Below are 23,669 nucleotides of genomic sequence, written 5' to 3'. Positions count from 1 at the left end.
ATGTAAACCTATCATCAGGCTTAAAAGGATCATTGATTTCCTGTCTTCACATGCAGTCATTATGTTATTCAAAGATGACTTGCAAAATCCATTTCATTGTGCCCTGTATCATTTTAGCAAATTGTGTCTTTTCTGTCCTTTAATTTGTTGTTTGATTGTTTGGTGAATTTACTCATAAGGAGGCAGAGCAGTCGCATCACATATGGAATATTGTGAAATATATTGGTGTGATCCTTTTAGCCTAAATGTCTGACTGTACCTTGCACTGTTTACATTTTTTACTAATACAGTATTCAACCAAATCTTGAAAACTACTGGCTGGATTGCCATGGAACTTGCTATGCTTTCCCTCACACTCACAACACCAAGTCTTTGAAGCTACCTACTGTAACACACACACACACACACACACACACACACACACACACACACACACACACACACTACACGGTTGTGTACTTTTGGCCTCTCCATGGGAGTAATCGGGTGTTCAGGGTGATTTATTCTTAATTGTGTGGAAATAGTCGATTTACAAGCTCACAACTTGTAGCTCTCAGCTTGTAAATCGGCGATTTTCGGTGCGCTCCACCAAGTACCACAACCTAGAATAAATCAGGCATTAGATTTTGCTCAAGGGCACCTTTTTGGTAGCCTACATTTATGAAGTAAATGTCTCTATTATTCTTCCACTACCTGGAACTTTCCTAGCTGGGCTGGTAAATAGTAATAAACTAATGCATTTACCAGCATGGCTGCCGTTGGCAGCATGACTTAGCTGGCAGAAAGGTTCCCCTTTCTGTGATTCATCAAATCACCATCTGTGCTTTTGGACTGAAGAAGTAGCCTAATTGCAAATTGATTTCTGGATTTTGCAGTACACTAGAATATTCTATATTCATAATTTCCATTCATCAAGTGAGATGAGACCCCACACCTTCGCAAGACCTTGAATTATTGAAGAGTCAAGAGATCCCACCAAGCACTCTTCATGAATAAAAAAGGGGATGGGGGAGAAAGAAAGAAAGACAGAGAAAGAAAATACTTTCTTTAATCCACTGACTCATTCATGAAAATGGTTGAACTCACCAATTTAGGAGCCTTTAAAAAATTTAACCTTTTCAACAATGTTAAATAGTCAATTACACATTGAGTACCGGTAGTAACACATTAAATCCAAGTGCTTTGTTTATTGACCGGGTTGAAATTGAAATAACCTTAAATTAACAAGACTAAAGTCCCTTGCACACACAGTCCATTTTATTCGCTTGAAAAAACTGACAAACATTTAAAATCAGAAAAGTGTGCTCCTCGGAGCACAAGTCTCAGCCAGGCCAGGTTGCCCAATCAGGGCCCGCAAACTTTGGAATGCAGTAGCCAATTGGAGTGTCTTGAGTGTCTTGTATTTTATGTCAAAACTACCGGTAGTCATTTTTTGTTGTTTTTTCCCTTCTGGTTGTACCCTTTTAGTAATGTTTATATGTGCTTATATGTTCTATGTTTTCTCTATGGGGACTACGGATGGAAATTAACATTCTTGGGAGTGACATGGAGGGGGAAACTGACTGATTTTGACTCACAACAATGTCATTCCCACCCTTGTGTATCGGTAGAGGCCATTGGGGCTATATACTTTAACAAACATGGCTTTGGATCTCTTTTTTTTTCTCAGTCACTGTAATGGACGTAAACCCAGATTTGATAGCAGTAATGCATCCTGAAAGACAGACAGCACTTAACCTTCATCAGCTCTTTTAGTCAGTATCCAAGAATTACAGTATGTCCTTTTGGGACGCCTCAATGGCTGACCCAATACTGCTTTTCATGAAGTGAAATTGTGTCAGTCTGTCTGTCTGTCTGTCTGCCTCTCTCACTCTCTCTCTCTCTCTCTCTCTCACTCTCACTCTCTCTCTCTCTCTCTCTCTCTCTCTCTCTCTCCCTCCCCCTCGCTCTCTCGCTCACTCTCTGTTTCTCTAGGGATGGTCCAGATGCATCCAGCCCTCAGTTAGGAGTTTTCAGTGGTAACACAGCATTGGAATCAGCCTACAGCAGCAGCCCTATGGTCCTGATCCGCTTTCATTCTGACTTCTCAACTGGAGGGTTCTTCATTCTCAACTTCCATGGTACAGACACACACTCATCATGCATTGTACATGCAGTCACACATAATGTACTCACTTTGTTTTTATTCGTATTTTCCGTAAGACGGTGTGTGCTAGCGTGTGTGTGCATGTTTGTCTAAGCTCAAACCAGTGGACCGATCACCGCCAATTTCTTTGTGCAAACTGCGAGTAGGCCAACTTAGTACCTCCATTCATTTCTTGTCATGCAGTGTTTCTCCTACCATTGTATTTGGGGGGCAACCCCCCCAACGGGACCCCACGCCCCTCCCGAAAGTTTTTTTTTTTTGTATAGCACCAAATCACAACATAATTTATCTAAAGGCACTTCACATATGTAGGTCTGACTGTACTCTTTAATTAAAGGTACAAAATGTATTTAGGCCTACCTAATTTATGTGCACCTGTTTAATTTCAGTCTGTAGTGCATTTATAGTCACACTATTTTTCTCTCTCCACTGCTGCTGTTTCGCAGCCCCCGACACTCACAGAGCAGGAGACAACTACACTGACTCGTTATTAAGTGCAATAAAAGTCCAATGTGAAAAAGAGAAAACATCAGCCACACACTCAAACTCTGTGCAGGTATCTCAGAGTTTAATGCAAACTTTCTGTTGTTTGGCATGCCTGAAGAAGGTCACATGACCGAAAACAGTGTTTGATTGTGTGGCTGCTGTTTTTTCCCCTCTCTTTCACACTGATCTTATTCAGCTCCAGCACCTCATTTTGGTTTTATTTAACGGATGAGCAGTGATTTATTCCACCGTTCAATCAAAGTCCAATAAAAGACAAAAGAGTAAATTTGAATGGGCAGACGTTGACCCTTAACGCCTAAAAACCAGGGGACAACAGTAGCGGTTCCTTTTTTTAAACGCATCGGATGTGTCCAGTGTCGTCACTAGCAAGCATTACGTCTCAAGGCCAGGACTTAATAAGTCTAAGATGTATAGGTCATGTCAGGGTGTGTTGACGAGGATGATACTATCTCTCACCATGCAACAGCACATACTATGCATTGAACATAGGGTAGGGTAATTGAAGGGTAATTGTAATTGGTAAGTGTCTTTCTGGAAGAAGCTTAGCAGAAGGCGTACTCAGCCCGAAGCAAAAATACAGCAGTTATTACAATGGTGTCCCTATTGCCTGTCTTGATACCATTAGCACTCATCTCCAATCACTGATTGAAGCCAAGTGCTCGTTATCTTCTGATTGTGGGCGCTGCCCATCTTCTGAGTTAAATGGCCAATGCCCATGCCACTTATTCTCATTCATGAACCTGATGAAGACCATTTAGATCAAAAGGTTGTTCAATAAATACACAGTGGGACCATTTATTATGGTGTGCGGTTACTTTCTTTGTTTTTTTGTTTGTTTTTGAATGTATTTTTGAATGTATCCAGCACCGAAATGTAGTTGGATGTGCGTGCATTACCTTTGGGCAGCCAGCAGTTGTTCTCGGTGTCAAACACACTCATGTTGTTGTAATTGTCCCTAACCCCTTGGTCCCCAAGTGCAGACATCTTTGTCCCGTTGGTAGCAGAGTGACGTGAAGAAACGTGGGTGCTTGAGTACCTCATGGTGTTAATTAAAGACCAGACGATTGTGGTGGTGTCCCGACATGTAGATGTCATTAGGGCTTCCACCTCCAGTCAGCTGGTATCCTCCATACATACAGTTTACATGAGCTTCCCAAAGACACATGTGAGTGGCCAGCCCTCGCCTCTGGAACAGTCCCAGAAATCTTGGGCTTGAACCATCTGTGGATGTCCATAAACACTGATCGCCAGCGCGACCCCAGCCCAAGCAACGCTATGGAATGTCCCTCACGCTACACAGTTCAGCAGTAATGCCAAGAAATGTTCAGGGGATAAATCTATCAATCAACAATGACGCCATCAACATGATGATGTCAGAGATCCACATGGAAGCCACGCTATGATTACCCAATCTTGTTTCTAAACTATAATAATATGTACTTTGTGAAATTGACACAACAAGCACACAAACACAAGACATTTCTACAAAAGAAACAGATCACAACCGTATGCATAGAAATGTAAATCCATACAAAGATTCATTGTGCTGGTATCAGTTATGGGCGTACAATTCCATTTTCAGGGCCATTGAATCCATAATCTCAGCAGTAATAGTGGTAAGAGAAACACTGCTACACACAGAGACACTGTCTATAAAATAGGAATTTAAACAACGGAAGGACGGGGAGGAAAGCCTTCATGAAGCTGGAAAGAAAAAAGCCCTCCTGATCGAAATGTCGATGTTATGAATTAAAGATTTCCCAGGGGTAGTCTTCCAAACTCTATTTCCTTTACTTTAGCCTTGTAAAGACGCATATAATCAGTGTCTGCAAAAAGCCGTAGCTACAGAAAGGCCTTTTCTATAGGGATTGAGAAAAATGTATTCATATGTAATGTATGTGTGCATTATAATATAGATAGATAGATAGATAGCACAGCTTCATTACGAAATGCAAACCATAAGAAATGCTGACCATGTTGACTCCCTCTTACTTTCTGTCCCTAAAGTTAAACTGAATTAATTTATTGTAAAACACGATTCATGAATGTTTAGAACTATGGCAAATGCTTCACACTACACAGTTACAGTACGTCCGATAGTGAAAGTTCCCCGTCCCACTTAATTAAACTGGAAGAGATACAGAAATATCTCTGAATAACAGTGATAAATCTGCTGAAGCAGTTCATTCATTCTGCTGCTTTTATTCATTTTTGCAAGTTTCAGTCCTGCACACTATTGTTGTAGTTTGTTGTGTTTATTATTATGAACACGTTTTATTCAGCCTACTCTCCCCCTTTATTCCTCTGTTCTTTTTCACAAATTGCACCCTCACCATAAAACATTTAGCAAGTGATATACACTTACAAATTCAATAGAGGTTTGATAGATCGTTATGTACACAATCCTGCAGTTTGTTTCATTGCATCATGGGTGGACCTATGGGAGAACGCATGTCAAGCAGCTCAACTCCTAGAGAAATACAGCGTCCAATTAAACACAACCTGACATCTGAGCAATAAGCTACAACATGTTACAAGTGATCCTACTGTGTAACATGCGATGTGTAATTGACGTTGCTTCAATTCAGCACTTCAGTGAGCGAGGAGCGTTCCCATTCTCAAGTCGAACTTGATCAATTACCCTGTCCTCTAATTAGGAATTAGGAAAAGACGCAAGTGAGGGATGTGAGGATAGAACAAGCCCCCAGGACCTCGGAGGATTATTGAAGCAAGCCTGAACTAGTGACCAAATCCGTTATTGCAATAAAGGACGCTGCTGCGCATGCTTCTATTCGGTTTTTAAGTCTGACGTAATTTTGTAGTCCGACGTCACTTCCGGGTCCAAAAGGCACCAGCTCCGTCCACTCTTCATTGTAAACAAACATGTCGGAACCCGTAAATCTTTTTACAATAACCTCCTTTTTCAGAAATGAACCATTGAGGGTTAAAAAGGGTCTTAATGCTAATATCATAGACAGTAAAAAGTAGGCTAATATATATATTTATATTCATATTTATTATTATTATTAACATTATAATATATTTTTTAAATATATTTTTATATATATTTATATATATATATATATAAAATAACGATTTCCTCTTCTCTTTGTCGTTGCCAGGAAAGCGGTAGAATGACACTTTAGTCGTTATTTTAGTCTCAGATCTGTGAAAACAGCGAGGGACACAGCACTGCGCATATTGGCAAAATACACACTTGGACCCTGAAGTTATTCTGACGGGGTGCATAACAACAGAATAGCCTGAAACCCTAGTTTGCCTGGTCTATTGACACCAACGTTGGTGTCAATCGCGAAAGGAGAGTGTACGTCCGGGGGAGCATGCGCTGGGTGAGCAACTTTCATTCAAATGAATAGGTGGGGGCGGGCCGTCCGTACTCTAGGTATAACTCTAGGTATAACCAATTCTCATTCTTCACACAGTGAGAGAAGAATGAGAATTGGAATTTAGCCAATGACTTTCAGTTAAATGTCCTTGCTCGAGTGTGAAATGGACATTGTTAGTGCTGGGAAAATAAAACTTCAATGTCTCAGTCTCATGTTTCAGTCTGCCTACAAGGCCACCCTAACAAACAAACAGTGGCCCATAAGTAGTTTAAGCCAATATTTCTCCACAAGGTCCTCTATCCTAGCATTCTCACTCAGTACTTAGCTGACAGTGGAGACACATTTATCGCAAAGAACTTGCACTCAGTCCATGCTGACCACTACATTCACATGTGTGCAAATGTACACCCCAACAACAACTAAAGCGGGCTGACCTTTTTTTCCTCACTGCAGTCTGGTGGAGCTATATACCGTAAGCACTGCTGCCATATAACTTTCAATCATACAGTATCATGAAAATATATCACCTTAAGCACTGGTGTGGCTGCCTCTGAAAAACTGCTACGTCTAAGTTCTTTTGCTCTTTTATTCAGTAGAGAGCAGATACAGGCACAGCAGAGGGCTGAGGTAGAGTCCGTCTGTTTTAGAAATCAATGTTTCTACCGCCAGGGCCTTGTTTTTTCCCATCCTTAACAAGGCCTTGGTGGGTGAAACATCAATGTTATGAATTAAATATTTGCTGGCCGCATTCCTCTAAACATTGTCTGTGGAAATCAGATTTCCTCCCATTTTTCCAAACTCCCATTTGAGACATTTACAGACTGCTTCAGACAAACTATCCTCCATCAAACCCCTGATTGATGAGTTTTTCAAATGTTAGAAATTGTAATTTAATGAACACAAATATGTGAAACATTGCTAAAAGGCAAATGATGACTCTTTCCTACCGTAGTGCTTAAGGTAGACAATTAGCTACAACCTAATTTTCATTTCTGACGGTCCCTGCACACTCGCCTCACAGCTGGCTGTACATAGAGGCCAATGCTGTTTTGTCCAGCTCAGAGCACGGCTCATTTTGATGCCAAGGGCTTTGCTACAGAACACTGCATGTGATTTGTGCAGCTTTGTTCACAAACTGCACACACAGTAACTTTCTATTGATAGCTAAAAGATTGGACAGGAAGGCCAAGCCAAAACTATCTTCTTGCTTTATTTTGTCTTTTTGGATGTTTAGACTTCTGGTGTGACCTCTTAAAGGTCTCAACAATATATCATAACTAGTCCATACCCAGGATGTGCGCACCCAAACTATATGCAGAATTTGAGAGCACAACCGCGACTACAACTTTGCACCGCTGAGACTCTCAACGGTGCACTCTCTTTTCTCTGCTGGCATTGTCTCTGCCGTTGTGTGTGGAGACTGTAGCCCTAAAGGCAAGGCAACCAACCGGCCGTCCAGGTTATGGGACTGTGACAGCTTCTGCTCTTTATTTTCTACACACACGTAATATACACTCTGAGTCTACTGCAACAGCCTTGCTGGGTCTGCTTCATGCCATGCGTTAGGGTACAATCCCACCAGACTTTGTTTCTGCCTCTGTGGGCATGTTTTTGCAATTGCTTTCAATGGGAATGTGGCGTTTTGTTGGCGTTGTGCCCGTTGCGCACACCTTGAGTTTATGCGCTCTATGCGTAGACTCTACTCATAGAGCGTATAAACTCAAGGTGTATGCAATTTCCGCAGTGTTTCCCAACCTTTTTTCTGTCAGGGTACACCTTTTATAGTCAAAAGATCCCAGGGCACACCTATATATACAGCGTGCGTGCGTGCGTGCGTGCGTGCGTGCGTGCGTGCGTGCGTGCGTGCGTGCGTGCGTGCGTGCGTGCGTGCGTGCGTTGAACAAAAAAGCACTTTTTTTTTTATAATCAAGTAAAACTCCTTTATGAAATAGATGCAATACATTTTTAATACCATTCTACAACACTGTAAAACAATGTGGAACCTAGTAATTAAGATAATGTTACTGGTTATAAAATAATGAAAATGTTCTTTGTCCCTCATGGGCAGATTTATTTTGCAGCATAAGTTCAGGCATTGCAAGTGCAACAAAAACATAAAAAAGTGTGTCCCTTTGCAATGTGTTGTGAGCTTGTAGATATGCTATTTCTGCTGAACATCTACCCCAGAATAGGGACGCTAGGGTTCATGTGGTTAAATTCAATGTTATGACAAGGGGCACAGTTGTGGCCACAACATAGCCTCATGTAGTGGTTGTGAAATCAAGTGGAAGCAAAGAATTTTGTATTTCCACTCATGTGAAGAAATGCCCCAGTCATGCTCACACACGAGGAGAACAAAATTATAATATTATACTGTTGCAGTGTGTTTTAATATAAAAAATATTCTGCTGAATTCTACTTACCCTTGTAATGATTTTTCACTACTCTCCCCAGCATACCGCCTGAAGAAATGCCCTCCTCCCGCTCCTGTGGAAAATGCTGAGATGATTTATGAAGATGAGGACTTCCAGATAGGTAGAAAAAAACTTTAACAAGTGTATATAAATAAACTGTGTGTGTGTGTGTGTGTGTGTGTGTCTTTCCACTATAAAATTCAAGATGTTCTGTGGGTTAGTCTGTTTGTGTGCCCAGGTTATGCCCAAATATAGACACACACACATTCAACATGGAGATCCCCCACATCAGCGTAAATTGGCACTGTTAGGCAATGGTTTCGGTTGTGTGTGATGTCAGACCAGAGCGTAATCTAAGAGAGAGAGGGGAGAGGATAGCGAGAAAGGGATACAGAGAGGGACAAGATGAGTTGGGGGGACAAGAGGGGGGGAGAGGGTGACAGAGATGTTGTTGCCTACCAAGACCTAAACACCCGCAATAACCCTGGTAACGCTGGGTAAGATGATAACCTGGTACAAAGATCTGTGTCTTCTGCTGTTTTGTAGGCATAACATGTTGTTTTGAAATGAGGCATTGGGCGTGTGTTGTCCCTAATGGCGTGTGTTGAAACTAATGAAACATTTAAAAATCCGCACACCAATACAGTATTCCCGTTTGTAAAAATAATTTTGTTAACGTTTGGCACCTCAGGGCTCTTCCGCAGACCTGGTCTGTGCCTTGAGGCTCCAAAGGTTATAAAAAAAAATATTGATCCAGCACCCAGCCTAGAATAGGTCCTGGATGTCTATTGTCTTTTTCTCACAGTGTGTTGAAATTAAGAGTTTGATCATCGGGATAAACAGATGCTGCTGTACGTTTCCATTTACTCCCTGCTATGATACATGTCATTTGACCTTTCATATCAACAGGGTCTACTGTAGCACTGAAAAACTGGTTTCACAATGCTACAAGATTATTCATTTACCCAGTATTATGCAAAGCTAATTGGCTCCTACTGCAATTACGTCTCATCTTCAACAGCCTAGTATTCATGTGTTGAAAAGCGTGGTAAATTACCCATTGTCACTCAATACATTTTGAAAAACAAGGATTTAACATGATGAAGACTCTGGAGGGAGAGTTATTATGTTTAGAAAGACTCCATTCCTTCCAGCCAGTGTGTTACACAGCCATGACACCTCATTGGCAGGCAACAGGTTTCCAGCACTCTTTAGTATGCTGTGTGCGACTGTAAGAATATCCAGTCAAATCTGATTTGTTTATCAAATCTGATCTTTAGAGCTGACTGTCCACAAGTGGTCAGATCAGATTTGAGTGTTCAGACATAGTCAACCTATCTGCATTGGTTGCTGCGGTTACGACATAATGAAAGGCGTATGACAGTGTCACTTGCCAAAAATAGCAGAGCTACAACCTTGTAGATCGGCTATTTTCAGTGAGCGTCTTTGACCGTCACCGTCGTACAACGTTATTTAAATCAGGCTTCAGTGTCTGAGTGTCGAGACTGAGACACAATTTTAATAATCAGATTCAAATCGTGAAACCAATGAATGTGGTTCAAATCTGATGAGCAAAAACCTGTTTCCATGTGGGTTTTTGGGCTGTTCAGACTTGATAAAAAACCCATCTGATTCCACTCTGGATACTGTAGGTAAAATATTGGATTTCAGCTGCCAGTCTGAACATGGCCTTAGGATGGAGAAAGAATCCTTGGGTGCAGTCTAGTGGAAGCATGGTAGCACATCACAACAGAAAAGGGAAAACTGTTGCGCCCTTCTTTGTCCTTTGGTCAATGTTGACTGCAGGTGCGGTGGTCTCAAAAACATAAAGGAAAACTGTCAGAAATAGACTCGCTCACTGCATAAAAATTAAGGAAAACTCTGTAGACAGACTTAAGAAAATATACTTTCTTTATTTTATATAATGCTCATAGTGTGCTCGGTGTTCACTATGAGCACCAAGCACACTATAAGCATTATATAAAATAAAGAAAGTATATTTTCTTAAGTTTGTCTAAGGAGTTTTCCTTAATTTTTATGCAGTCTTTTTCTGCCAGTTTTCCAACACATATCACAACTAAATAACTTGGTGGAAGTATTAGATGTCCACACCATTATAATAGGGGTAATCTTTTGATGTAAATCTCCTTTAAAATTAGTTAGCTTTTACTCTTGTCACATTGCATCAATATGGTCAACTACTGACAATAATTCCATGTTCTTTTCCAAGTTTAGTAAAATAAAATTACATTTCAGTTAACTAAAATGCTATTTTTATCACACTTTTCTGTCTGCCAGGTGATGTTGTGAAGTATCGCTGTTTCCCTGGGTATACCCTCGTTGGAAAGGCAGAGCTCACCTGTAAACTCAACTCCCATTTGCTTTTTGAAGCCCCACCTCCAAGTTGTCAAGGTAAGGTCAAGCTGTCACACCATCGTCGTGTATCAATCCACAGATTTCCCTCCTTCCACATGGTTCCCTGAAGTGTTAGAGAAGTTTACCATGTTTATTGATAGTGGGTCCCTAAGCTTTGTTTTGAATATTCTACACTAGAATCCAACCTTGTTAAAACAGGATGGACCCACCAGAAACAGGCAGGCACTTTGGCTCTTTATTTATAATATAACAACATGAACCCTAGTGCACCTATTCTGGGGCGAACCTCTTGTCAACCAAAAGTCACTGTCTCATGCTAATTTTGTTTTGAAACAAACAACAAAAAAATCCTACTTCTAAGTTCATATCTATTGTTTAAACACAGCAAAGTACACCCAATTTTTTCATCCAAGATCACATTTTTCAGGACATAACCGTCCTTGTTTGTAATAATCTATATTAAGAGTTATGTCCAAAGCTTGGACACTGGTAGTGACAGTGTCATTACCAGCCAGGTAGTGACACTACCTGGCTGGTAGTGACAAGGACAGCTAATATTAGAGGTTCAAAGTCACAAAGTCACAAAGAGGCGTTTGTGAATGTTCTTGCAGAGTGAAATGCCATTAGTCTAGTAATGACTACCATAAAATATTATTTCTATAATAAACGAGATGGATGATCTATCTTTCATGTTTTAAATAAGTGAAATATATTGTTTTGTTCTTGCATTTTACATTTTTATTTTCTTGTTCTCGTTGAATAAAAGAAGAAATAAAAACAAAAATGCATATTTAAAGACAACAGTAAATCACTGAAATGGGCAATTTGTCACTGAAAAATCCAAGTGTGTTAGTCTTGTGTGCTGAAGTTGAAACATTTGGCTAGACACTCTGTTGGACTTGATGTATTATTCTTCATCATTTCTTCATCTAATGCCAGAGATGCTTTTCAATCTGGAGGATCAGTAGCACAGCCGTTTGTCATGCTGGCAGGCACAGGGCTCAAGGGCTTAAGATTCTCACCCTGAGAAGAAGCTGTGGTTCTTGCTAGACTGAATGACACCTACATGTATTAAAATAGTACCTTTTAACTTGCACCACTAAATAGCTGTCTTAAGAAGTGCTATTTGTGGCTCCTGGTGTTTCTGAGACTATTGGAAATCAGTTTGAAGTGTTTTGTTGTGCTGCTGTGTTTTTTTCCTTTTCTTTTTTGCCCTTTTGAGCCTTAAAGACGTTGAATTTCACCACTGTCACAGATGAGCAACAGCCTATCTTTTCCATTGTAAACCAGGAGAAAATGGAGCCCACAGACTAAAGAGAGGTCTCTGGGGGACACACATTATTAGTGCCGTCCCAGACAACTTAGCTCGGCTCCCTTTGTGCAGAGTTGAAGTATGGGTTAGTCGTTAAAAATAGGCAAACATTCATCGAAAATAGACAATCTACAGGCTCACAATGGACTGCAATGCAACTTGTTGTGAGCTTGTACCGGCTATTTTGGTAGAGATTTGGTGTAGAGGTACAAAAGGAGGGGACCAAGTAGACCCCGGTCAGGTATATGGGGTTTAAGTGGTTTAGAAGTGTTAGTTGTGGCTCCTGATGTTTCTGAGAAAATGTGGAGTGTTGTGTTGTGTTGTGCTACTGTGTGCTTGAACAATTTTTCTTTTAAGCTCACCACTGTCAGAGATGAGGAAAACAGCCTATCTTTTCCATTGTGAACCAGGAGAAAATGGAGCCGATAGTCTAAAAAGAGAGGTCTCTGGAGAACACACATTATAAGTGCACGTCCCAGACAAGATGGTCTTAGATCTTAGCTCCCTTTGTGTGTCGTCTCATTATGTAAGCAGTCGTCACAAAGAGAGAATGGCTCAGGTGTCTATCTACCCTGCAAGGCCTTAATAAATGGCAGCTTATAAGGTGACGAAGGGTTTTGGTAACTAGGACAAAATCATTGCAGGTAACAAAGTAGCCTACTCTAAAAGAAACACCTGGTGGAACATATCGTCGCTGTCAGGCAGAAACCTTGTATCTCCATATTTCTTTTTTTCCCCCCTTAAATTAGTTTGTAATTTTGTACTTTGACAATGCAAAAAGTAGAGAAAATAGCTGTCGACAAGCTACATCACCGCAACACATTGTCAAAATCTTTACCTATAATGACGTACCCAAATAAGGACTTTAGGTTGAAAGTGGAGGTTGAAAGTGGTTAAATCTGTCTGTAGGTTTTAATACATGTACATATTTAACCATTAAAAAGTAGAGCTTAAAATAACTATTATATTGGTTCCATTGGTTCTTTTTTAAGAACCAATGGAACGGTTACGGTAACAGTAACGGTTTTGGAAGTAAACAGGTTTCTACTAGCCTGACACTCAGCCTGAAATTTAGTTTCACTCCATTATACGGTCTAAAAGCTCTCTCAGTGCTGCCGTTTTCTGAAATGAGGGGACTCTTTGAGTTAGCCATTGATATTAATGAAAAAGATCCATGTGGATGCCCATTTTTCAAGAGAAAATAGAGTCCCCACACCGTAACGAAAAAAGCTGCATTTCCAAGGGGCGAATTAAAAAAAATGCCTCCGGTGATAAACCCGCCCCATATTTGCATACTGGGCCCTGATTGGTCCCTCACTACTTCGGAGGGAGTGAAATCTAATCACAACTGAGCGGTGCAAGACCAAATCTGCAAAGGGCTTTTTTTTTGCAATGGCAGATTTGTCTGGTTTCCAGGCTAAGGAATATAGGGTCAGAATCACAGTTCTTTATTTTTGTATTTTAAGTACTTTTTTTTGTTGTTGCACATTTTGACTTGAGGTATGGAATTGTAGTGAACAGATAAATATTATAAATATTTACACTTTAAGTTCTCAGAAAATATATACAGTATATAGACAGGGATAAAGGATGAAACTACTGTATAAGTAGGTAGAGCATATCCTTCCCTGCTCTAACAGTCATCGCTTCTTTAATGCACAGGGGGACTACAGACTCCTTTTCTGCATTGTAATGCAAAGATGCACATACGCTGATCCGTGTCTTCACAGCAGCATACTGTAGATTTCTGTCTCTAAGGGGATTATATCTCCTGATCAGTCTGTTAACATCTCTCTCCAGGGTGTTGGGAATACGTGGGTGGTTGTTGTTGTTTTAATGGGGTGGGGTGGGGGGGGGGGGGGTCAGCTCAATGGAGGGAGATGTGTAGGTGTTTGCGCTGCTGTGGCAGGAGGCTAGATATAAAATAAATCAAATCATGTGGATCTCGGGATCCTTATGGGAACAGTTTTTTTCCCAGAGATAAAAAAGTTATTTTTCAAAAGAATGTAAGAAAAAAGAAATCCGTAAATTGACAAAAACTTAAGAAATTGTGAAAAGGGCCTCTCTGTGTGGCGAAAGGGCCTCTCTGTGTGGAGTTTGCATGTTCTCCCTGTGTCTCCGAGGCTAGGTACCCTCACAAAAACATGCAGTAATCCTGGTCTCTATACTGCCTCCCCCTGGTCAGCCAGGGCACCTGATGGAGGGGAAAGGAACTGGTTGGAATAACGTGTTCCTTCCACGCGCTACGTCCAAGCGGGGAAACTCCCCCCTGTCGGGTGATAAGAAGCGGCCTGCTTGCTCCTCATGCATCGAAGGAGGCATAAGCTTCAGCTTGGGCTCTCCCTAGGCTGGCAGAGGGAGAGTAGTGCCCAGGATTACATAGGCAATTGGCACTGGGTGAAAAACTATGGGTTACAAAATCGTGGGATAAAAATGTAGACAAAAAAAAAGAAATTGTGAAAATAGCAGATCTACAAGCTCGTTGTCAGCTTGTAGATCCGCTGTTTTCACTATTACAATGTGCTTGCCGGTAAGTGGTTAATTCATAATGGGATTTGGGTCCTGGGGAAATGACACATTTATCTTTTGGATCTCAGCTGAAAACGTCTGGGAACCACTGGTCAATGAAATGTCCGTTTCCGTGATGTATGACTCCAAATGTGAGCCAGCTATAGCCTCTTGTAGAGCCATCATGGATCTCTGCAGCCTGTCGTTTGGACGAGAGGGTGGAGCTGGGGGTATATATTGATACACCTCTATCCTGAAGTCACAGCATCGGTATATCCATCCAGGATGTTGGACATAGTCGCAGTCAGTATAGCATGAAGGCAGTCCCTCCACTGCTCCACGTTGTTGGCGCCCACACAATAGTTTTAGAAACGTTTAATTCCTGCGCTGCCTATATGCAGTGATCATACGAATGAGAACATGGTTCAGTTGTCCCACATGGTGTATTTAATTAATTAAATTAGCTACAGCTTGTATTGTGTGAGTTTGTGTGTTGAATTTGCTTTGATAAAAATCCCAAGGACAATAACTAATGTAGGCAGACATGGATGAACAAAGGAAGCAGAAAGGATGGAAGCGGCAAACAAGTAGAGACGTGGTGTTGTGATCAATCTGACTGGCTTTTGTCTCCCTTATCTGTCCAGCCCAGTGCCCAGCCAATGAGGAGCGGACTTCATCATCAGGAGTGATACTGAGTCCAGGGTATCCCAGCAACTATCCCAACAGTCAGACATGCTCCTGGCTCTTGCGTATTTTACCTAGTAAGTGTGTGGGTGTGTGTGCGTGCGTGCGTGCGTGCGTGCGTGCGTGCGTGTGTGCGTGTGTGTGTGTGTGTGTGTGTGTGTGTGTGTGTGTGTGTGTGTGTGTGTGTGTGTGTGTGTGTGTGTGTGTGTGTGTGTGTGTGTGTGTGTGTGTAAAGTGGGTATATTATGTTAACTTTTGTTCTACTTATTTGTAATTGCATATCGTGAAATCCTGTGACTCCAAAATGTGTTCTTTTCTAGGTTATACAATCAGCATCTATGTTGAGATGTTTCACAGCGAGAAACAGTTTGATGAACTGGAGATTTTTGATGGTATTCCTCCACATCTACACAAACACCTACTGCATTCTCACATACAGTACAGTACACACACGCACACGCGCACACACACACATACACACACTCACACACATGCACACGCACACGCACGCACACGCACACGTGTAATCACAAAGGCACAGACTCACACGTACCTCCATGGCAAGGTAAGATACTTACCGTAATTGATCCCATGGGGAAATGTGGGCTCTGCAGTTAACCCATCTTAACTACATTTAATCCGTCCTAACTAATTTGAGCAGTGGGAAGCCATTGGACAGCATTTATGCAGGGACTAGCTCCAGCTGGTCAGGGGCACTGGCAGGAGTATGCTCCTACACACAACAGTGGAGAAGATAATGGGGTTCCAAAAAAAGGCCAAAATCCAAAGTTGTAATTGTATTATGCAAACACACACCTTTTACAGCATCTAGTCTGTGTGGTTGTCAAACCTTTCCATGCCAAGGAAGACCAAACAGACATAGCGGATGCTCCCTTCTATGGTGAAATGCCTTAATTAATTGTGTCACAACTCGATCTTGAATCTGCTATTTTCTACTTTTGACAATAATGGCCAGATTGGCCGTGGCCCCCACTTTGAAAATCACGGTTGTAGGCTTTAACCACTTGAGCACCGACATCCATATTTTGGGGGAAAACATAATAATTGCGCGTTGCGCCGCGTTGTGAGCTTGTAGATCGCCTATTTTTGGCAAAGAGATTTGGTGTTTTGGGAAAAAAGCGGTCCAAGCAAAAGAGCCAACTCAGTTCCAGTTTACTATGTCTAGACTAGTGTAGGTGGTTTAACACACAAGGTTTGACACATAGCTTGTGTATCAAACTCTTTCTCAGGCAGCAATGTGCAGTGCTGCCTGAGGAAGACAGTATTGCTGTTGGTGTGGGAGGAAACCCTTGTGCACACTGGGAGAACAGGCTAACTCCACACATAGAGGCCCCAGTTGAGTTCACATGCATAGAGGCAACAGTGCTAACCACCACTGAGTCACCCTGCCTCCCCACAGTGGCTGTATATTAGTTATACATATCAATATGTATTTGTACATATCGAGTAAGAATAAAGGATTAGATTTGGAATATCATTCACTAACTTTTGTCACCCTGCTAATGTTAATTCAAGAATCTGTATTGGGTACTCAAAAACATAGGTCTACACAATGAGGCAAGACAAGAATTCAGACTTCAAAGTATGAGAGATTTTACTCGAGTAAAGGAGCCTCGACTTACATGTACACATCAGCAACGGAAACCCGGTCTGACTCAAGTCAAGTCTGAGATCAGGACCGCAGGAGATCGCGAGAACAGGAAACTTCAGGTGCTATTGCTATAGATCAAAGTTAGTCTGAATAAACATTCCTCAGCTGTGGCAGAAGTCAGCTGTCATCTATTTATATAGCACAGTATGTTATTTAAGTTCATATTAAATGTTTACTTCTCTTAAATGAAAAACATTACATATTTCGCACGCACGCACGCACGCACGCACACATACACACACACACACGTCCTTATCTCATAATAATTATTGGTCTGCTCCTCCAGGTTCTTCAGGACAGAGCCCCCTGTTGGTGGCACTGAGTGGTAACCATTCATCTCAACTAAACTTCACATCTAAAACCAACGAGTTGTATCTGCGCTGGTCCACTGACCATGCAACCAACAAGAGAGGATTCAAGATCCGATATACAGGTAAACATCCATGATCCATCCATCCATCCATCCATCTATCTGCTATTTCTGCCTGTTTACAATATCTACAGCAATGTTGTATTCATTGCACTACAATCTGGATTCACTGATTGATTGATTGATTGATTGATTGATTGATTGATTGATTGATTGATTGATTGATTTTGATCGATCAATTGATCGATCAATTGATCGATTTTAGTGTTATGTACTATAGGTGTCCAGCCCACGGGGAATAACGGGACACTACATAATATCATTGCCAAGGTGTACAATATATTAAACACAAAAATTAACACTGTTTTACTAACTCTGTTTCATTCAAACCAAACATTGTGTATTTTATCCTTATGCCGTACAATGTCAAAACAAAAATACCTTTCCTAAAACATGATTAAAGTCTGTCATGATCATCTAACTAAATAGGTGATATTTTGATATTTTACAAATAATGATATTATTAATTGTAATAATATATTATTATTATTTCATCATATAAAGGAAACTGTGTATTGTTTTCTTCCAAGTTGTATAATATTTTTTTTAAATGTAAATACCTGTTTCTATAACTAATAGAAATAATAAAGTAGTTGCAAACGTGTGGTTATCCCGCGTCCCGTCGCAGTACATTTTTCAATATGAATGATGACTGGTTCATTAAAAAATAAAAGGTTTTAATTTGTCGACCCAGGGGATAACCATTAGAAATGACATAATTAAATATCCTTTTAGTGAGTCTATGTCTAGGCATGCTTCCAACATTACAGCATCTCCCACTTTATGTCTGATATGTAGATGATCTGATACTGTATCTCCACTAATAGCAAAAACTGTCCTGAACTCCCAGAAATTATCATATCGCTCTTTATAAAGGGGTCCGGGACCCCTAAGAGGTCCTCACCGATATTCCATCGGGACTGCCAAATCTTTGTGAGATAGGGACTTTATTTATTTATTTTTACATTAACCACTTGAACCCTCGCATCCCTATTCCACGGTGAACATTAGCCGAAAATAGCAGATCTCAAGCTCACGGCTATTTTTCAGCGGAACCTCTCCGCTTTGGTGTACAGGGAAAAAAGAGCAGACCAAAGGTCAAGTTTACAATGTATTGAGGGTTTAAGTCGTTAAATGTCTGAAAACATGTAGTGGGGGTCCCTGCGTCATCTCTCTCTCAGCTAAGGGGTCCTTGGCCTGAAAAACCCCTGCTCTATATTGAATTGTGTGACAACATTTCATGAAAAACCCATAGACCAGGAGCACAATCTGAAGCATAATCTGAAATAGGACATACACAATACTGGTATAATTGGGTATAGTTATGGTATCCTACACTACAGGCTTCATTCAGTAGTGACCCCAGTGTACTACCATGCTGAATCCATTAGAACACATTCCTTCCTTTAAGGTCATTTGTTCATCTAAGCTCATATTTAGTGTTTACTGTTTAGTATATGGTCACTGTCGGGTAGAAACCTTGTATGTCCACTTATATTACTTTTCAGGAAATGAAAAAAAATAAAACATAACCTGTGTTCCAGTGGATCCAATGTACAATAGATATTATTTAGTCGCAAGCTCTTATTAATGCTTTTCATTTGTGAAATGTTTAAAAAAAAACACAGGCAGACTTAATTACTTTCAACCTGGGATCCCCATCTTGGGTATGGTATTAGACTATAGGCGATTTTCTTCAAATAAAGACTAAATGGTGAAAATTGCAGATCTACAAGCTTAAAACGTGACTCATCGCAATGTTTAGTATTCTCACAGTCCTCTTCTCCAGGTGGGAGAGGGCAGTATAGTTATAGCTATGGCATCGTCTGTGGATCTGTATTGGGGTCTAGGCTGGGTCTGTCTGTCTGTCTGTCTGTCTGTCTGTCTGTCTGTCTGTCTGTCTGTCTGTCTGTCTGTCTGTCTGTCTGTCCACTTATCTTATAGTGCCCATAGCTAGGTTTGGGACCTTTATGGTTGCATTGTCTCTCACATCATTCATGTGAAGTGACTTTGGACTGGAGAGCCATTGTTATTGTTAATCATGACGTGATTAATTATTTGTTGACCTTTCCAAAGGCAAGGAGGGCTTTGTTGCATCAGTAGCAGATTCTCATTACTCTTCTAAATTGCTCCCAAGTTGTTCTGCAATATTAGATATTAGCGCCTTCCAGGTATACACTGTAGGTAAATGTATTGGTATGCTGCCACACAAGTCTCTCACACATTATACAGTAGTTTATTATTTTAACCACCTTAACACTGGCGTTGCTATTTGGGGCTACATTTGTTTACAAGCACATTACAAGCTCACAACAAGTCATGATGCAAATTGCTGTGAGCTTGTATGTGATGCGTATTATGTGGATCGGCAATAATGTAACTTAGAAGGAGCATGCAGGAAAATGTACCTTTAATTCACCCTCCCCCTGAGCCTCTGGGCTTTGCAGCAAGAGCAAATCGTTGTTGGGTCGATTGTACTGATTAAATGTTGTGAGACTTGGCCAAAGTTGAGAACATGATTTTGTCCAGTCCACTAAAAAGGTTATTTGCAAACCTGTGAGACACCTGATGAAACCTGATGTAAGATTAGTTTTAATGATACCTCTATTTACTTTGTGTACCTAAATGCATCGCATATAGTGCAGCGCATACTGTATTTTCTTCCAAATGACAAACTGTTTCACTATGGTTATTGGTGAATATCAATCAACAAATGATATACAAATGATATGTATGTTTGTCTATACATGTATGCTAATAGATCAAGCATGCATGACATCAGTAGATGAAGTGTTTGATCAGTTGAGATTAAGAGGGTATTTGGGTGAGGGGAGTGATTATAGAACCCAGAAGATGTTCCCTAGAGCAGGGATTCTCAAGCACGGTGGATCCTCGAGCACCCTCTGTTGGTCCACATTATTTGGGAGAAGGTAGTGTTCCTTAATGGGCAAAATGGTGGCAAAAAAAAAACGATTAACATAAGTTGAAATCAGTTATAATATAATATAGGAAATGTAATAACAGTTAGGTCTACCTATGGAGTAATCATGTCATTTGAAATGAAGGTTCTGTTTTCACCACAGGGGTGTGTGTATTGGCTGAATATGGAGAGGTATCTCAAGCAACAACAAAAAAAAGGAAAGAAAAAAACAATGGTGCTGTTCCTCATGAAAAAGACAAAATGTATCTGAAAGTTGGGGAGGTTATGTTACTGAACCAAAAGCCCAGTGTGTTGACTGTGGCATTTACAAACCAGGCACCAGTGTTTTAATTTAAAATAAGCGCTTTAATTATTAAAGTAAGGTTGTGTTGATGAACAGGTGAGCCTTGACATAGAAAAGGTTGAGATCCGCTGCCCTAGGGTTCTCAAACTTTTCAGCCAGAGACCCCCCAAAATGATCATATTTTAACTGGACCCCCCCCCCACCACCCTGACAAGCACTTGGAATTGTAGGAGTTGAGGCATTACATTTTGTTTGACTCTGTTCCATGGATGAATATTTTGAAAATAGCCGATCTACAGTACAAGCTCATAACACCTCGACTTAGGTCAAATTTGACAATTTGGCCAATGCTTAACAATTTATATTGTATAGTTTGTTGATTACTTTTGACGCAGTAATGGTCTCAACATATACAGCTCCCTGTATATGTTAGATGCAGTGACTCTGTCCCATGGTGCTGAAAGGACAGCTCCCAGTATGTCACATGTAGTGACTCTGTCCATGGTGCTGAAAGGACAGCTCCCAGTATGTCACATGTAGTGACTCTGTCCATGGTGCTGAACTGAGCAGCAGCCAACCAGCAATCTTTGACTGGTGCTGAACTGACAGCTCCAAAGCAGCTGTTTTTTTATTCAAATTTTGTGTAGCACATTGAGAAAAGCATCTGGCGACCCCTCCAAATTATTTGGCGACCCCTCTGGGGGTCGCGACCCCCAGGTTGTGAACCACTGCCCTAGGGGTTATAGGGCAGCTGACCAATCAAGTTCCGCTGTGCGCTGAATTGACTGCAAGTGACCTCATTGGTAAAGTAACAGCATATGAAACATGGACCAAACTCAGCTGGTTTTGCTGTCAGAGCTCCTACCTACAGCCCCATTATGTTTGACATTCTGCATTCATCCCTGGTCAGTATTCAAATTAATGCAGGGCAGCAAATGGCGAGTAGATGACGAAATGGCAGAAAGTCAGAGCAATCAAAGAAAGTGAGAGTAATCAAACTTCTGGAGTGTTCTTCATGCTCCAGCAGCTCTGCTTCTAACGTTGACAGTATTTGCACTGTGCTGCTGCCCAACTGAGGAGCACATTACTAACAAAGGCTTGGCTGCACCTGACTGATGAAGTTTCTTAACCCAACTTTTTTTCCCCCCTCACTAGCAGATAAGGAACTAATCATCCGTTGTGAATTTGGCCAATTCATTTCTGCCACGAAAACAAATGAACACACATTAACAATGTCCATCTCTCTAATTCAGTGCTTCCCACAAACCTTTTCTGCATCAGTGCCCACGTTCACAAAGTCGTGAAAGCTTTAAGTGGTCCGATGGGTGGGCCGAGTGCATTTTCAGAGCATGTTTTTAATGATCAATCGATCGATTGTGTTCTGGCTTGGATCAGTGGAAGCAACATAGTGTACTTTAAGTTATTACTTATCGAGATCACAATGAAAACATTTCTATATTAATGTCATGAATAAAATCTTGACTAATTATTTGGGGACCCACTTGCAATACCCTCGCGGCCCACCAGTGGGCCCCGGCCCATAGGTTGGAAACCACTGCTCTTAATTCATCCTTGTTTCCTGTGTCTTTGTCTTCGTCTCTGTCTAGCTGTCTATTGCAGCATTAATGATCCACCAGTCAATGGGGACGTCGTCAACCGGACTATGCTCCGTCCTGGAAGCAGGTTACAGTTCTCCTGTAACCATGGTTACCGTCTAGTGGGCCCTAGCAATGCCACCTGCAGGCTCCACCCCAATGGGTTGTACCAGTGGGATATACCAGCACCGTTATGTCAAGGTAGAAACACAAATCTCATGCAGCAATGTTCTCTTAAATTTCTCTTAAATTTTCTCTTAACTGTCTTAACTGAGAAAAAATAAGAAAAGCCTATCCCAGATTTATGAACCCGTTCTTAACATCCTAATCTGTTCTTACCCAGTCGTGCTGAATGATGAATTCCACTTGATTTTAAATTAGGCAACGCCCATAGGTAACGCCCCATAAACACCATATAAGGGCAGTTGTTGAAGATCCGGATCTGTGAATCCAGTCTGGGTCTTCTTCCTAATTCTAATTGTAATATCAACATAAAGTTGACATTTATGTTTTTTTTTATGCCCTAGCCTACTGGGTTTTGTGATGTTATATATTGTCAGAATGTGCTAAAGAGACTTTGAAATCTGTTTCACCATGCAATATAATTCAATGAGGAGACAAATTGTTGTGATTATCACTTTCTGATAAATTTTGAAGAACTATTGAAGAAATCTTAACAAAACGTGTATAATTTCACCCACTCTACCTGAAGTTGAATTTTAAATTGATGTTATTTTTCATAGTATTAGGGATACCAAAAACCTAGCAAAACGTTAACATTTGTAATGCTGTAAATGTTTTGTTAAGCCTAAATTATGCTCCATTGTACAACTGTGTCGCGTGGCGAAACTTGTCGATCTACAAGCTCCCAGCACGTCACATCTGCAACTGAGCTTGTGGATTGGCAATTTTCACTCATCAACACCTCTGCCCCAAAGTATAAATCAGGCTTTAGTAGAGGGCACTTAACTGAAATTAAAAAGGGGCTGAACGCATGCAATATCCTTCAAGGTTTTATAGTTGTAATTGGGAACAATGGACCAATAGTTTTTTTTTGCCCACTAATTTAATAAGGGGTCCATTCGTCATTTGATACACTGGCAGATCCGGATTAACGTACAGGCTCACCAGGGCCCGAAGCTCCAGGCAGGGGTCCCGGACACAAAAAACCCTGGCATTGCCAATCAACTTTTCCTTTTTTCCCTCCCCATCCCGTACCTAACCTGACTCCGGCAGATGGAAGAAGCTTGCTTCACACACTTGTTTCAGTATTGCGAACCTGTGAAATCAATGCCGCCTCATCTGGTGGAGTCAGGTTATCCCATACCTGCCTCGTGCCTCAATACCTGACTCACCCGCTGCTCTGCTCATGCATCTGCAGCTAAAGCTGTATGCATTAATTAGGCCAACCTACTGACACTCCACAGACGATGATACACAAGGTAATGAGGCTT

General features: G+C 41.0%; 1 protein-coding gene across 1 annotated transcript in view; it reads left to right on the top strand.

Annotated features, from left to right (window-relative positions):
- LOC308074200 (CUB and sushi domain-containing protein 1-like) overlaps positions 1-23,669 on the top strand; it is a gene marked incomplete at its 3' end in the record, with an annotated part of 656,606 nt that overhangs the window by 575,551 nt on the left and 57,386 nt on the right. The window contains exons 46-52 of the mRNA XM_080413541.1: positions 1,975-2,120; positions 8,455-8,535; positions 10,713-10,826; positions 15,255-15,371; positions 15,615-15,686; positions 17,253-17,399; positions 22,228-22,416. Of these exons, the coding sequence (XP_080269667.1) occupies positions 1,975-2,120; positions 8,455-8,535; positions 10,713-10,826; positions 15,255-15,371; positions 15,615-15,686; positions 17,253-17,399; positions 22,228-22,416 (866 nt within the window). The remainder of the gene's footprint in view (positions 1-1,974; positions 2,121-8,454; positions 8,536-10,712; positions 10,827-15,254; positions 15,372-15,614; positions 15,687-17,252; positions 17,400-22,227; positions 22,417-23,669) is intronic.

The sequence above is a fragment of the Gymnoscopelus braueri genome (assembly GCF_963280865.1).
Source record: "Gymnoscopelus braueri genome assembly, chromosome: 1".
Classification (NCBI taxonomy): Eukaryota; Metazoa; Chordata; class Actinopteri; order Myctophiformes; family Myctophidae; genus Gymnoscopelus; species Gymnoscopelus braueri.
The sequence above is the reverse complement of the archived record's forward strand: the minus strand, read 5'-3'. Positions and strand labels throughout refer to the sequence as shown.